At 39.3% G+C, this 13,909-nt stretch overlaps 1 protein-coding gene across 7 annotated transcripts in view; it reads right to left on the reverse strand.

Annotated features, from left to right (window-relative positions):
- Positions 1–13,909, reverse strand: part of ILRUN (inflammation and lipid regulator with UBA-like and NBR1-like domains) — a 111,915-nt gene that overhangs the window by 56,575 nt on the left and 41,431 nt on the right. For all 7 annotated transcript variants that reach the window (XR_006352739.1, XM_043962616.1, XM_043962613.1 and 4 more), the window contains exon 2: positions 6,474–6,628. Coding sequence is in view for 6 of the 7 variants with exons in the window: in XM_043962616.1 (XP_043818551.1) it covers positions 6,474–6,628 (155 nt within the window). In the remaining variant the exon portion in view is untranslated. The remainder of the gene's footprint in view (positions 1–6,473; positions 6,629–13,909) is intronic.

Genomic DNA, 13,909 nt, shown 5'->3' on the forward strand with positions numbered 1-13,909 from the left:
GGCCGGATTTGAACTCAGGTACTCCTGAATCCAGGGCCGGTGCTCTATCCACTGTGCCACCTAGCCGCCCCTGCCCTTCTCTTTATCCCTTTCCCCTCCTATTTTCCCCACAGGGTTAGAGAAATTACTCCACCCAATTGAGTGTGTACATTATTCCCTTCTTGAGCCAATTCTAATGAGATTGAGGTCTTTGAGCCAATTTTGATGAGTGTTAGGCTCATTTACTGCCCAGATTATATAGATTACTCCACCCAGTTGGGTGTGTCTATTAGTCCTTCCTAGAGGCAGCTCTGATGAGTTTAAGATCTTTGAGCCTAATCTGATGAGTGTAAAATTCATTTACTACTCTGCTCCTCTCCCATCTCTTCCCCAACTCCATAAGCCTTTTCCTGTTACTTTCATGTAGGATTTCACTTCTGCCCTTCCCCCTCCCCCAGTAAATTCCCTTCAACCCCTCAATTTAACCCTAAAGATGTTAACACCTAGCTAAGTGACACAGTGGACAAATCATCACCCCTGGACCCAGGGAGATTCCAGCCAAAACCCAGCCTCAGACACAAGACAGTTGCCCCCTGTATGACCCCAGGTATGTCCCCCAGCTACAATTTTTTTTTTTTTGGTGAGGCAATCAACTGGGGTTAAGTGACTTGCCCAAGGCCACACAGCTAGTAAATGCTAAGTGTCTGAGGCGGACTCAGGTACTCCTGAATCCAGGGCTGGTGCTCTATCCACTGTGCCATCTAGCTGCCCCCAGCTCCAATTTTTTTATGGTTCTCTAGGGCCTTGTATTTGAAAGTCAAATTTGTCATTCAGTTCAGGTCTTTTCATCACAAATATCTGAAAGTCTTCTTTTTCATTAAAGTCCCATTTTTTCCACTGAAAGATAATGCTGAGTTTTGCTGGGTAGGTGATTCTTGGTTGTAATCTCATTTCCTTTGCCCTTTGGAATATCATATTCCATGCCCTCCGGTCCTTTAATGGAGAAGCTGCTAGATCTTGTGCTATCCTGACTGGGGCTCCACAGTACTTGAATTCCTTCTTTTTGGCAGCTTGCAATATTTTCTCCTTGACCTGAGAGCTCTGGAATTTGGCTATAATATTCTTAGGAGCTTTCCTTTTGGAATCTCTTTCTGGAGGTGATTGGTGGATTCTTGCAATTTCTATTTTAGCTTCTTCTTCTAGAATTTCAGGGCAATTTTCCCTGAGAATATCTTGGAAGATGGTGTCTAAGCTCTTTCCTTGATCATGGTTTTCAGGTAGACCAATAATTTTCAAATTATCTCTCCTGGACCTATTGTCCAGGTCGGCAGTTTTTCCCAGAAGATATTTCACATTGCCCTCTATTTTTTTATTCATTTGGATTTGCTTTATTGTGTCTTGGTTTCTCATAAAGTCACTAGCTTCCATTTGTTCAATCCTCATTCTTAGGCAATTATTTTCATCAGAGAGCTTTTGTACCTCCTTTTCCATTTGGCCAATTTGACTTTTCAAGCTGTTGACTTTTTTCTCATGTCTTTCCTGCATCTCCCTCATTTCTCTTCCCAGTTTTTCCTCTACCTCTCTAACTTTATCTTTAGTCCTCTTTGAGCATCTCTATGGCCTGAGACCAATTCATATTTTTCTTGGGAGCTTTAGATATAGGGGCCCTGAGGTTGACATCTTCCTCTGAGGGTGCCCCTTGGTCTTCCTTGTTACTGAAGAAACCTTCTATGGTCCTCACCTTTCTCTGTCTGCTCATCTTGCCTTTCTTTTACTTGACTTTTAGCTCCTTAAAGTGGGGCACTGTTTCCAGGCTGCAGTATCCCAAGCTTAAGAAGTCCCAGGTGGTATGATTTAAGGAGAAATAGGTTCTTCCCTCGCCTGCCCTGTTTCCTGGTCCTTAGATGACCCCAGACCAACTTGCTAATCAACCAACTTTGTGTGTTGTGGTTGTCAGCTCCGATGAGCCTGTGCCCTTCTCCCACCTGAGCCACTGCTACTCAAGCCTACCTCCTGGTTCTCAGCAGGGGTGTAAAATCCAAGTTCTGCCTCAGCACCAGCATAGACCCCTGTAGTCTCCCCCTTGCCCAGGGCTCAGCCCACTCACCAGACTGTGAGCTTAGTTCCAGACAACACTGGTGCTTCCGCTGATTCAGAGGCTCTGGGGGTCTGCTTCTCTGGTGAGGCCTTCCTGGGACTAGATCTGTGTCAGGGTAACTGACATACTTGCTTTCTTAGCATTATATATTTCTTTCTTAGCAATATAATAATTTTATGAAAAGGGCCTGTGTACACTGAATGCAAGCTTCACAAAACCAAGAGAAGGAGTCAGGCTTTTGCATATATGATTTTTCACTACAGACTACATATTTATATTCATGACTGAAAAATGTGCAGAATATAAAATATCCCACTGATTAAAAAAAAAAAACATTTGACTTGGTAGAATAAAACACAATTTTGAAAGCTTTTCTTAGACATCTCAGACATACAAGAACATTATATAAAATTCCACGAAAGATACAACTCTAGAGATTATTTTGTCAAACCATCTGCTGAGTACTAACATCAAAATGACATGTTAAAAACAGGAAGAGAGGAAGATATATGTTTGCTACAGGTATTCACCCATGTCATGGAAGATCTGCTGTATAATAAAGTCTAAACAAAGGAGCTAGCTAAATGAGCCATAATTAACAACAAAAGTGAAATTTCCTATTGATAGGAAGTCTCCAAATCTTCTTTTTGTAGATGACAAAGTACAAGCTGCACTGATTCCCCCAAACACCATAAGGCTCTTAGTGAAATCTGCAGTCATATACTGGGAGTGGAAGGGAAAGGAAAGGGAGCAAGTATTTATATGGCACCATTATGGGGCAACCACAAGTGCTTTCAAAAATATTATCACATTTGATTCTCACAACAACCCTTCAAGACCATCATCCTCATTTTTCAGCTGAAGAAGCTAAAATAAATAGTGGTGAAGTGATTTGCCCAGGATCATGCAGCTAATAAATTGTCTGAGGCCAGATTTAAAATCAGGTCTTCCTGACTCCAGGCTCAATACTCTCTCCACTGTGCCATCTAGTTGTCTCTATGAATTTGGTACACCTTCAAATACTAGGAGTAAAAACAAAACATATCAAAGACATTATGCCCAGATTATGGAGTACCTGCTGAATGAATGCATCAATATGTATATCTTTGAACAGTATTGCAAATGAGTAACAAGCTAGGCTCAGAACTGAATAGAGGAAGAAACTGGGCTACAATGAATTCAAGACAACACACAGTATTTTCAAGAATCACCAAACTGTTCTTGGTTGCAAAAGCCCTTCTTTCAGGGACGCTATGCCTATAAATCAATGACCAACAACATCTCCTAAGAATTAAAATTAGAAATAATCCAAACAATATTGAAAGACATAAGAAAATGCAAGCAGGCTATACCATGTGACTTATGACAATTTGGGTGCTAAAAATGGAATAAAAGACATTATTAATATTTTAAGTATGACAAAAAAGCAGAAGGGCTCAACTATCCAAAGTGGTACATTATTACCCCAACTCAAAATATTCAAATAACATAAGAAAGGGCCCCAATGTGTTGCAATTTAAAATTCAATGTGAAATCACAGCCCTTTCAAACTGTGTATATTACTTTTAAGTCAGTTTTTCCACAACAGGAGCAATCTGGGTTACTCAAAGCTAGTTTACAAATGGACAAATTTCTAGAAAAATAAAATCACATTTGAACTAATTAACTGAAGAGATAAAAAAACTTTTAAAATAATTTTTTGTCCAACTGCCAAAAAAAATTTTAGTCACAAGTAACCTTCACTTAGGGGAAAAAAACCTTCAAATACAGGAAATCCAATTCTTAATGCTTATTAAAAAATCTGGTACACCTATAACAACTTCTGAAAGTCAGGCCAAAACCCAAGAGTTCAGATCCCTCATCCACTTTTGTCCAGTTGACAATTTGAAATTTTAGCCACTGCTGACACTACTCTCTCAATTAATCTAACAACTAACTGTGACTTTACCTGGATTTTTATAAACTTAGTCATTTTCCTGCAACACAGTATTAAATATTCTTAAAATGAACTCCCAAAAGCTCACGGTAATAAAAAAAATCAACAAAAATGTATAAAGTACCTATTATGTGTCAGGCACTGTCCTAGGTGCTAAAACTACAAGTAACTAATAGGAGCTCCAAGATTTTAAGCATAAAACCACTGGTTAAAATAAATAATTTTAAATTTTATTTTTAAAAAATGAAGTCTAATTTTGGGGAAAAGTAAATAGCAATCAAACCAGCATCAAAGACAACTGAACTAGTTTTTGATTAGTTAACATAGTAAATCATCAGTGCTATAAGGTTACAAAGGAGAAATGATGAGAAGGGTCCAAATTGTAGAACCACTGTGATATCAGAGGCAGGGACTAGACTGGTGGTTTCATGAGCATAGTGTGTCTCCCCATAAAGAAATGTCCTCTATAAATGTAAGCAAATGTCTTCACTGCAACTCCTGATCTTAAGAACGTTATGGGGACAGCTAGGTGGCAGAGTGAATAAAGCACTGGCCCTGGATTCAGGAGGACGTGAGTTCAAATCTGGACACTTGACACTTACTGGTTGTGTGACCCTGGGCAAGTCACTTAACCCTCATTGCCCCACCAAAAACAAAGGGGTCATAGTAAGTACATGTCAAAGGCAGAGCTTGAACCCAACTCATCCTGATTTGAAGACTAGCTCTCTATCCAGTGCCTCTCTGATATTACTAGATCCAAAACAAGTATGGAAATCAGAACAAACACAAAAGAAATTAGAAAGGTAGCATATTTAGTGGGTAGAGGGCTGGTCTCTGAGTAACCAACATCTAGGTTCAAGGCTTTCATTTGATACCTTTTGACCGTGTGGCCCTGGGCAACCTCCTACATCCCCAGGGAACTCCCAACTTGTTGTAAAACAGTTACAGGTCAGCACTGGTAGAAGCAGTTTCCTCAAAGGAAAATTGTATCTTCCACCTTTCCCACCCCCCAATTTTTGCAAAAAAAAAAAAAAAAAGGCAGGGGATGGGGATGGGAGTTTGGGGGGCGGGGGTTGGTGGAAGCTGACAAAGAGATTTTAATGTGTAAAGGGGAAAAAAAAGCTGGCATTGGACAAGAATCTCAAGAAAATTACAGAAATATGACTTTCCCCTCCCCCTACAAGCATTATAACTGATATATCATTCTAAAAAGGAAGTACCACTTATAAAGCAGAGTTCATTCAAGTTTCTTATTGATCAGCTATGCTGATCCTTCAATTCAAGTGTGACTATTTGCTAAAATATGTGAGAAATACTATACATGATGATTAAGATGGGTGAGTTCACTCTACTAATCTTCTTACCATTTTCCTTAATGGAAAATATAAGCAAAAACTAAAGGAAGTCGCATTTACATTAATCTTTTGGGGTTTGTTCTAAGAGTTCAGAGTTTTGTTTCATCTCACATCAGATCATCTTCCAAGGACTGCATTATTGTCTTTTCCACAGATTCCAATTAAATCTTGCCCTGTTAAGGAGCTTCACCTTAGTCAGTGTCAGAGAGTCCTTATTAACAGACTACTTACTTAGCGGTCACTTACTAGGACTTCACTCATTCAAAGTACCTTCTTTAGCTCTGTTAGAATGGAAGAATCCCAATTCAAATTTTTTTTTTTAAAGATCAGCAAAGAGAGATGTCTAATAGTTAAATGGTACTGCTTACTTGGATTCACTGTTAACAAATGGAATAAAAGAAAAATTCCTTAATGTTAGGATGTTACTACATAGCAGCCCATTCAATACAATGAAATTTTGTTTTCTAACCAGATCTTTCCTTCTTTACTGGTTATAAGCAAACTCCTAGAATTTTTACCCTGCCTCTTCTATGGTGGTAAGACTGCCCCTTGCATTAATATCACAGACAAGTACTCAGGCCCCAGTGAACAGTTTAAAGAATTACTCTTGTGGTCCCAAATGACAAGAACTTTTAAAGGAACAGCTGTTAACTGACACTCCCAACACCCAGTTTTGCTCAAAAAAATATCTCTTCTACCACACACTGGTAATACCCTGAAGGTGAAGACTAATTAGAGCAGAACTAAAATGGGAAGCAGGAGCAGGTGAAGTCACTAGCACATACAAGGCTTCTCTTTCTTTTCCATTTCCTGCGTGAAAGTTCAAACATGTTTATATGCTGCCAAGTCACAAGTGGTTGGGTGAAAGAGAGCAGAAGAAAAGACCTCAATTTCTTTTCCTAGTCAGGGACACTGATACTCTATGGTACTTATCTTTGTTCATCCTGGCAATACAAGAAAATGCTGCACCACGTTTAAGAAGAAAAACAAAGTTACACAATCATATAGCTCAAGTTAAAACATTTACCTCTTACTTTTATTAAATTTTAGTTTAAGGAGAAACCAAAAGTTGTGGGCGAGGGAAGCTCCCTGGCCACACATTTACCGGAGTTTTGTATCCGCCACGTTTTTGTAAACTGGGTGTCAGGAGGTATCGATTCCCCTTCTCCTATGGTAACATCCTCAACAAAGGACATAGAGGGCACGTTGATGTTTGGGCTCTCAAAATCATAGTAGGCTCCAATAGCTGCTTGCAGGTTCCTGCAAATCAAGAGAGAATGCAACACACTTCAGTCCCAGTGGGGTAAAGCCTCCCTTAAGATAATTAAATCCACCCTTTAGGCATCTCTTATGACAAATGCACATATTTCTAGAATACCTTCACATCTCGTGGCTGTCACCAAGTAACAAAGAAAAAGTACTTCCATAAACAAAAGATTACCAAATACCAAGAGAAACAAACAGAAGCCTATTTTACAAGGTACCCACACTCACAGGTGTGGTGTCAGGGGAAAGGGAGAGAGGGAGAGGATGAAGGAGGGAAAGGGGGAGAGAGGGAGGGGAAGAGAATGAGAGGATGTCTGTACTTATTACTTGAGATGAAAAGAATAACTTTAAAATTTCAACAACTCCCCAAAAGCCCCATCATGTTACAACAAAGCACACAACATAGGATCCGTAATTACATTAACACCAAAGGCTAAAAGTTAATCAGACTGCTAAAAGAAAAACAAATACTTTGATTTAAGGCATATTCCTTACTTTTTTTAATCAAAGAAATATTGGTAATTTCACTTATTCTACTACAACTCGCAAAATCAAGTCTCTTCAGCAAACAACAATATCAACTACATCTTCCTCAGCCTAACCCATCCATTAGCAGGGACTCCAACGGGCACTTCCAAATTGTTTGAATATGCAGCACACAGCCAATGGCAGCAAGAGTCACTACACAATTACTTAACAGGCATTCCATTAACAATAAACTATTTCATAACCAGGATGCTCACTTGCTGCTTCAAATGTTTGTAATTACAGGGCTTTATCTTACTTACAATGACCAGCTTAGTCAAACTTTATGAGATGAATGTCTCTCGCATTAGCCAGTTTTAACTAGCATTACATCACTGATCACATATATGCTAAACAATTTACATAAAGCAGAGCAGGACTAAATTTCAAAATAAATCCTATTTGCTATACCAGATACAAGTATAACTTAGCCACTAGTCTTCATAGCAATTTCCTCTTTGGTTGACAGTTACATAATGTTTAATCAAAAGCAGCATGTCACTCCCTATTTCCCACAAACTGGCACATGAGCACACCTGAAAATAGTCACAGATTTTGACATCCTGGAGCCAATGAAATAGAACAGGATAGAAAAACAGTGAGGGGCAAATGAATGAATAAACAAACAAACAAATAAATAAATGAAAAGAAAAAAGAAACAGTGAGGGTAGCTACTGACAATATTTCCCATAGTGTCTTTACTAAACTTTTCTCCTCAAGCCATTTAGACCTTACCTTTTACTTTTCAACACATCTTCAAAAGATTCCACCTCAGAGTTCACTGAAAAAATTGAGGCCATCTGTCACCAATTCCTCTCCTTCCCAATTTCAAATACCTCAACATCATCCCTCCCAATCTCTCACTCCCTTTGCATTTATAATCTCAGAGGATGAGTAGAGAAAAAAGCCCTTCTTTTTGCCTCTTTTACTTTGACTCATTTTACTTTGATTGCATCCCCACCCTTCTTTCTTTTTTTTTTTTTTTGCTGGGCAATTGGGGTTATGTGACTTGCCCAGGGTCACACAGCTAGTAAGTGTCAAGTATCTGAGGTCATATTTGAACTCAGGTACTCCTGAATCCAGGGCCAGTGCTCTACCCACTGCGCCATCTAGCTGCCCCCACCCTTCTTTCTCCTAGGACCTTGCCCCGTCTCTCTCCTCTATCTTTAATTTTCAACCTCACTTTATCCACTGTACCCTTAACCTGCTGCCTACAAACAAAGACAGATTTCTCTTATCTTTAAAAAGCCTTCACTTGTCTTCTCAAGCTATCCTACCTTTCATCTCCTTTTCACAGTCAAATTCTTTAAAAACTGTTTTGTGTAAAAACACAATACTCAGCTCAAGTGCCACTTTTTACAAGAGGCCCTTCCCTCTGATTTGCTGGTTCTTCCCACAACCACCCATGTCATTACTTTACAGGCTCCTAGGCCAGGTACCTTCATCCTCTCCTCCTTCTAGGTTCCTTTATATGTTGTCTTCCCCCATTAAAAGCTCCTTGAGGGCAGGAACTCTTTGTGCTTGCACACTGTTGGCACTTAATGTGCCTGCATATTGTTGGCACTTAATGTTTTGTTTTGGTTTTTTTCAGGGTAATGAGGGTTAAGTGACTTGTCCAGGATCACACAGCTTGTGTCAGGTGTCTGAGACCAGATTTGAACTCAGGTTCTCCTGAATCCAGGGCCAATGCTTTATCTACTGCACCACTTAGCTGCCCCCGGTCACTTAATGTTAGTTGATCAGGCCTTTCCTAGTCCCCCAACTGCCCCCCCCCAATCTTCTCTCCTCCAGTAAAATGTCAGAACCTTGGGGACAGAGGCTAGTTGTTTTTTCTTCTTATATCGGCGGGTCCTAGCATACATGGTAGACACTTAATAAATACTTGATTGGGGCAGTTAAGTGGCACTGTGGATAGAGCGCTGGCCCTGGATTCAGGAGGACCTGAGTTCAAATCCGGCCTCAGACACGACACTTACTAGCTGTGTGACCCTGGGCAAGTCACTTAACCCCAACTACCTCACCAAAATATATGAATAAATAAATAAATAAAATCTTGATTGGTACACTCATTTCCACCATATCCCAACTCTCTTCTCAAGTATTAAATACAGGTGACCTCCTAACCTACTGCATACTCTCTTCTTCCTGGATTTTCATGACAATGCTTGATTGTGGTTCTCTTTCCAAGTGCCTGATACTTCTTAGTCTCTTCTGCAGGGTCATCATTCCATACTCCTCCACTCCAAACCTCCTATGAATAGATATACCCCTGGACCTCTTTCTTATCTCTATGCTCTTGGTGATTTTGTCAGTTCCCATGTATTCAATTATCACCTCTACATAAACGATCCACAAATCTACATATTTATTTCTCATTTCTCTCCTCAGTTCCAGTCCCAGATCTCTATTTGCCTGCTAACCATCTCCATCAGTAGGATCTAATGCTGAACATATCTAAAACCAAACATACCTTTCTAAACCCAACCTGTCCCCTAACTTCCTTGTGTCTTGTTGAAGGCACCACCTTCTGGTCAGTCAGGTCAACGACTTCAGTCATCCTTATTTCTTCACTCTTCTTCCCCTCCCTCCCCTCAGCTAATCAGCTAATGAATCTCAATTCTATCTCATATTTCTCATATCTATCTCATTCTCTCATCTCATACCACAAGTGCCTTAGCTCTGGACCCCATCACCACAGATGGACTATTATAAAAGCATTCTCCTGCCTCAAGTCTATCCCTGCTCTAATCATCCTAAAGAGCACATTTGACCAAGTCATTCCACTACTCAAAAAACTTCTGTGGGACCTTATTGCCTCTAGAATACAATTACACATACCTCTATTTGGCACTCAAGTCCTTTGTAATCTGGCTCCAACTACATTCGAATAACACATTATTCCTCACTCACACTCTGCACTCTAGACAAACTAGCCTATTTGTTGTTTCCTATTACAAAATATCTTAACATCCAACTCTGCAGAAGCAGTTTCATATTTCATAAAATCCTCTCCCCCTAGTCTATGTCCTCGAATCCCTACATTTAAGGTTCAGTCAAAATGACATTTATTTCAAGAGGCCTTTCCTGATCCCCCCCCAAGCTGTTAGTGAAAGCAACACACCTCCATCATACTGCATTGTGTAAATATCCTTCATATACTTATCTATGAACATGTTATATTGTCGTCCCCCCCAGCAGATTCTACCATGCTCTCTGAGAACAGTCTGTTTAATTTTTATATCTGTAATCCAGTGTTTGATGCATAGTATACACACTTAATAAATCTTTCTCATTTTTCCGCTTGCAACCATTTCTTTCAAGTTTTTTGTTTGTTTTATTTTAAAGGAAGAAACGTTTCCTGCTGTCAATATAATTGTTTCTTACTTCAATTCCTCAACAAGGGAGCCTGGAAGAACTGTTGTTTCCTTTCTGTTCCCCTGGCTGTAAAATATACTTTAAAGTAAAGAAGCTATTTATGCCCCCAGGCCTGCTGCCAATTCCCTTCTCTGTCTTGTGTCATATTTCACCACTTGGCCCAGACATTAGGATGAGACAAAGAGCACTGCAGAAAGTTAAATACTCTCCACATGCAAGTTCAAAAACATACTCTTGCTACTCTATCTAAACAGGTTTGTCCCCCACAATTTGTTCTCAAACAGCAAAAGCAAACGATATTGCTTATTCTTTTAGCTTACAGGGCAGGTTGTAGAACCAAGCAAGGATTAAACAACTTTTTAAAGATCAAACTGAAAATGAAAGTAGCAAGCAGAAGCCTGGCAGGAAGAAGTAGTAAGAATGACATAGCAAATTTACTTAAGTTTAAGGTTTGAGGGGCAGCTAGGTGGTGCAGTGGATAGAGCACTGGCCCTGGAGTCAGGAGTATCTGGGTTCAAATCTGGCCTCAGACACTTGACACTTACTAGCTGTGTGACCCTGGGCAAGTCACTTAACCCCAATTGCCTCACTAAAAAACCAAAAAACAAACAAAACAAAAAACCCCAAAGTTTAAGGTTTGGGGGCAGCTAGGTAATGCAGTGGATAAAGCACCAGCCCTGGATTCAGGAGGACCTGAATTCAAACTCGGCCTCAGACACTTACTAGCTGTGTGACCCTGGGCAAGTCACTTAACCCCCATTGCCCCACAAAAAGAAAAAAGAAAAATTAAGTTTAAGGTTTGGAGAGAATTTTTAGCCCAAATTTAAAATTCCCTAGTAAGGTACAAAAGCTCCTCAGTGATCAAATAATTTATATTACAGTCTCTTTAGACCTTATTAAGCAACAGTAGGAATAGAGTCACTCAGGTTTCCATTCATAGGCACCAACAAACAGACCTGCCGCTGTGTGTACTCCTTCATTCCTTGACCGGGGTTCAAATACCACCTCTACCACTGTATGACCATGGGCAAGTCACTTACCATCTCTTGGCCTCAGTTTCCTCATATGTAAAACAGACTAGAAGGCCTCTAAGGTTCCTTCTAGCTCTAAACCTATGAACATATGCACGGCCAACAAAAAATTCAGCATCAGATACTGTCAGGTGAGATGATTAAGACTTCCCTTTAACCCTATGGGCCTTACAATATAGAACTGAGAACCCTGGACAGCAAGAAGGTCTGGACTTCTAGAATATTTCAGTATTTTCTGTTAAATATTGCTTTTTAAGTTTCTGTTCTGTTTTAGGGATGTGGAATTGGTTTTACTCAAACATCTGTCTGTTCTTCTAAAAGAAGAACAAAAACAGAGATCACTTGAATTTTGGGAAACACCTATAGTCATCAACCTCCCTCCCATATGGGCAGCTTCCCAAAGCCTAGTATTTGGAGAGAAGGGTAGATGTCAGGTCCTGTGATCTCATAGCTAAGATAAGTTTTCCTGATTGCCTTTACCAATGCAGTTCTATAATTAAGAGCCTTAGAGAGCCCTGAGAGGTTAAGTGACTTGTCCAGGATCAGACAGTCAGGATGTTTGAGGGGCTCAAGTGAAGCCAGGTCTTCTGACTCTAAGGCCAATTCTCTGTATACATCACACTGCCTTCCGAGGCCCTAGGATAGAAATAATTGTTCACTGACAAGTTGCACAAAGTATATTTCCACCTTTAATAACTTGATTTTTACTGTAAACTATACTGATCATATGTTCCCTAATGTAAAAATGTTGTACCCTGGCAGCCCATCTATTCAAAAGGCACAAAATTTACAACTCTTATTCCAAATATTTCAATTATATGAATTTAGTTATATGAATATCTGAAAGCTAAAGTAATGTGGAATACTGAAGAGTAAATCCTATAAACAGATTGCTTGTCAACCAGGTATTAAGTCTTTCTGGTGGGTGAATGAAAATTAATTACACAATATGCAAATTGTTGTGAATCTTTTTTACAAAATAATTTCACATATTTTACAATATAAAATGTCACAAATCTATGTATTATAGGTATAGAGAAAAGGTCTTTGTATTACATACATATATATTCAAGGAAACCTCCCAAAGAGATTGTGTTAGAAAAGGGTAGACTAGACCAAAGACATAGATATCATGGGAAGGTAAGTTGGGCAATAACAATTACTGGGACCCCAAATCTGAATAGAAAAAAATACTAGCTTCTATTCTTTGAACAAGCATAAGAATTTTTCTAAGGCATGTCACATCTATTCGCACAATTTTAAGTGGTAGATAATGAAACAATGCAACTGCATTGCTAGAAAAACCCAGATGATCCATGTTGCAGTTTATTTTGCTACTTTCACTTAAAGTGCCAAGCCCTATGCTAATGTAACATGAAAAAAGATGATCCAATAGGAACTTGAACCGAACTTGAACTAAAGTAGCAGTTAAAGGGATGGCCAGAGCAGAAAAAAAGCCCCTGCCCACTCTTCTAATCTGCTTCAGTCTGGGATGGAACTGACAATTTACTAGCATGCACATCAGAATTCGCATACTTCCTTACAACCAAAATGAGTTTCAAGAACTGTTAATTAATCACATTCCCTCTTCTTGGCTTTCTACTGATCCTTTAATTTTATCAATTTTCAGAGCTTCCTCCTCCCCCGAGTTGAGTCTTTCAAAGCACAAAAGCATGAGGCCATAGTTACTATTCAAGAATAGCCTATTAGAAATTATTGGCTCCTCATTACCAACTTTTAGCTAATACGAAAGATCAAACATAACTGAAAGTACAAAAACACAATTACCAACAGTGGCACAAAATTCCCAATACAGCATGCTGCTTGTAATAAACTTGGTTTTTAATGAATCAGATGCCAATTACATTAAACAACAAGGATTAGACTTTGAAAATTGGGTGAGAAAACAACTTGAGACATGTTGTGTAAGTCAGCTAAGCTCAAATGTACCACTTTTATTCCTTTATCCTAATAACATTTCCCATCTCCATCTCTCACAAATCAATTTTAAAAGGAAACAGGGCATTTAACCTAAGACTAAGTCTAAGGTCTCCAGTTATGACAACTGACCTCAAAGCTTTAAAAGATTTCAAACTTATGATGACATCAACCACATAAATACTGCCTGTCGAACACTTCATTCTTCTAACTCTCAAATCTCCTGGTCCAGGATCCAAGATCTGGAGCTGGAAAGGACCTCAGAAGTTATCTTACCCACCCCTTCATTGTATAGATGAGGAGGAACCTGAGCATCGCAGAAGTGAAATGACTTGCTTGAAATCACAGAACTAAAATGGCAGAACCAGGAATTAAAGCCCAGTGTTCGGACTCCAAATCAAGTACT

Source organism: Dromiciops gliroides, chromosome 4 (assembly GCF_019393635.1).
Source record: "Dromiciops gliroides isolate mDroGli1 chromosome 4, mDroGli1.pri, whole genome shotgun sequence".
Lineage (NCBI taxonomy): Eukaryota > Metazoa > Chordata > Mammalia > Microbiotheria > Microbiotheriidae > Dromiciops > Dromiciops gliroides.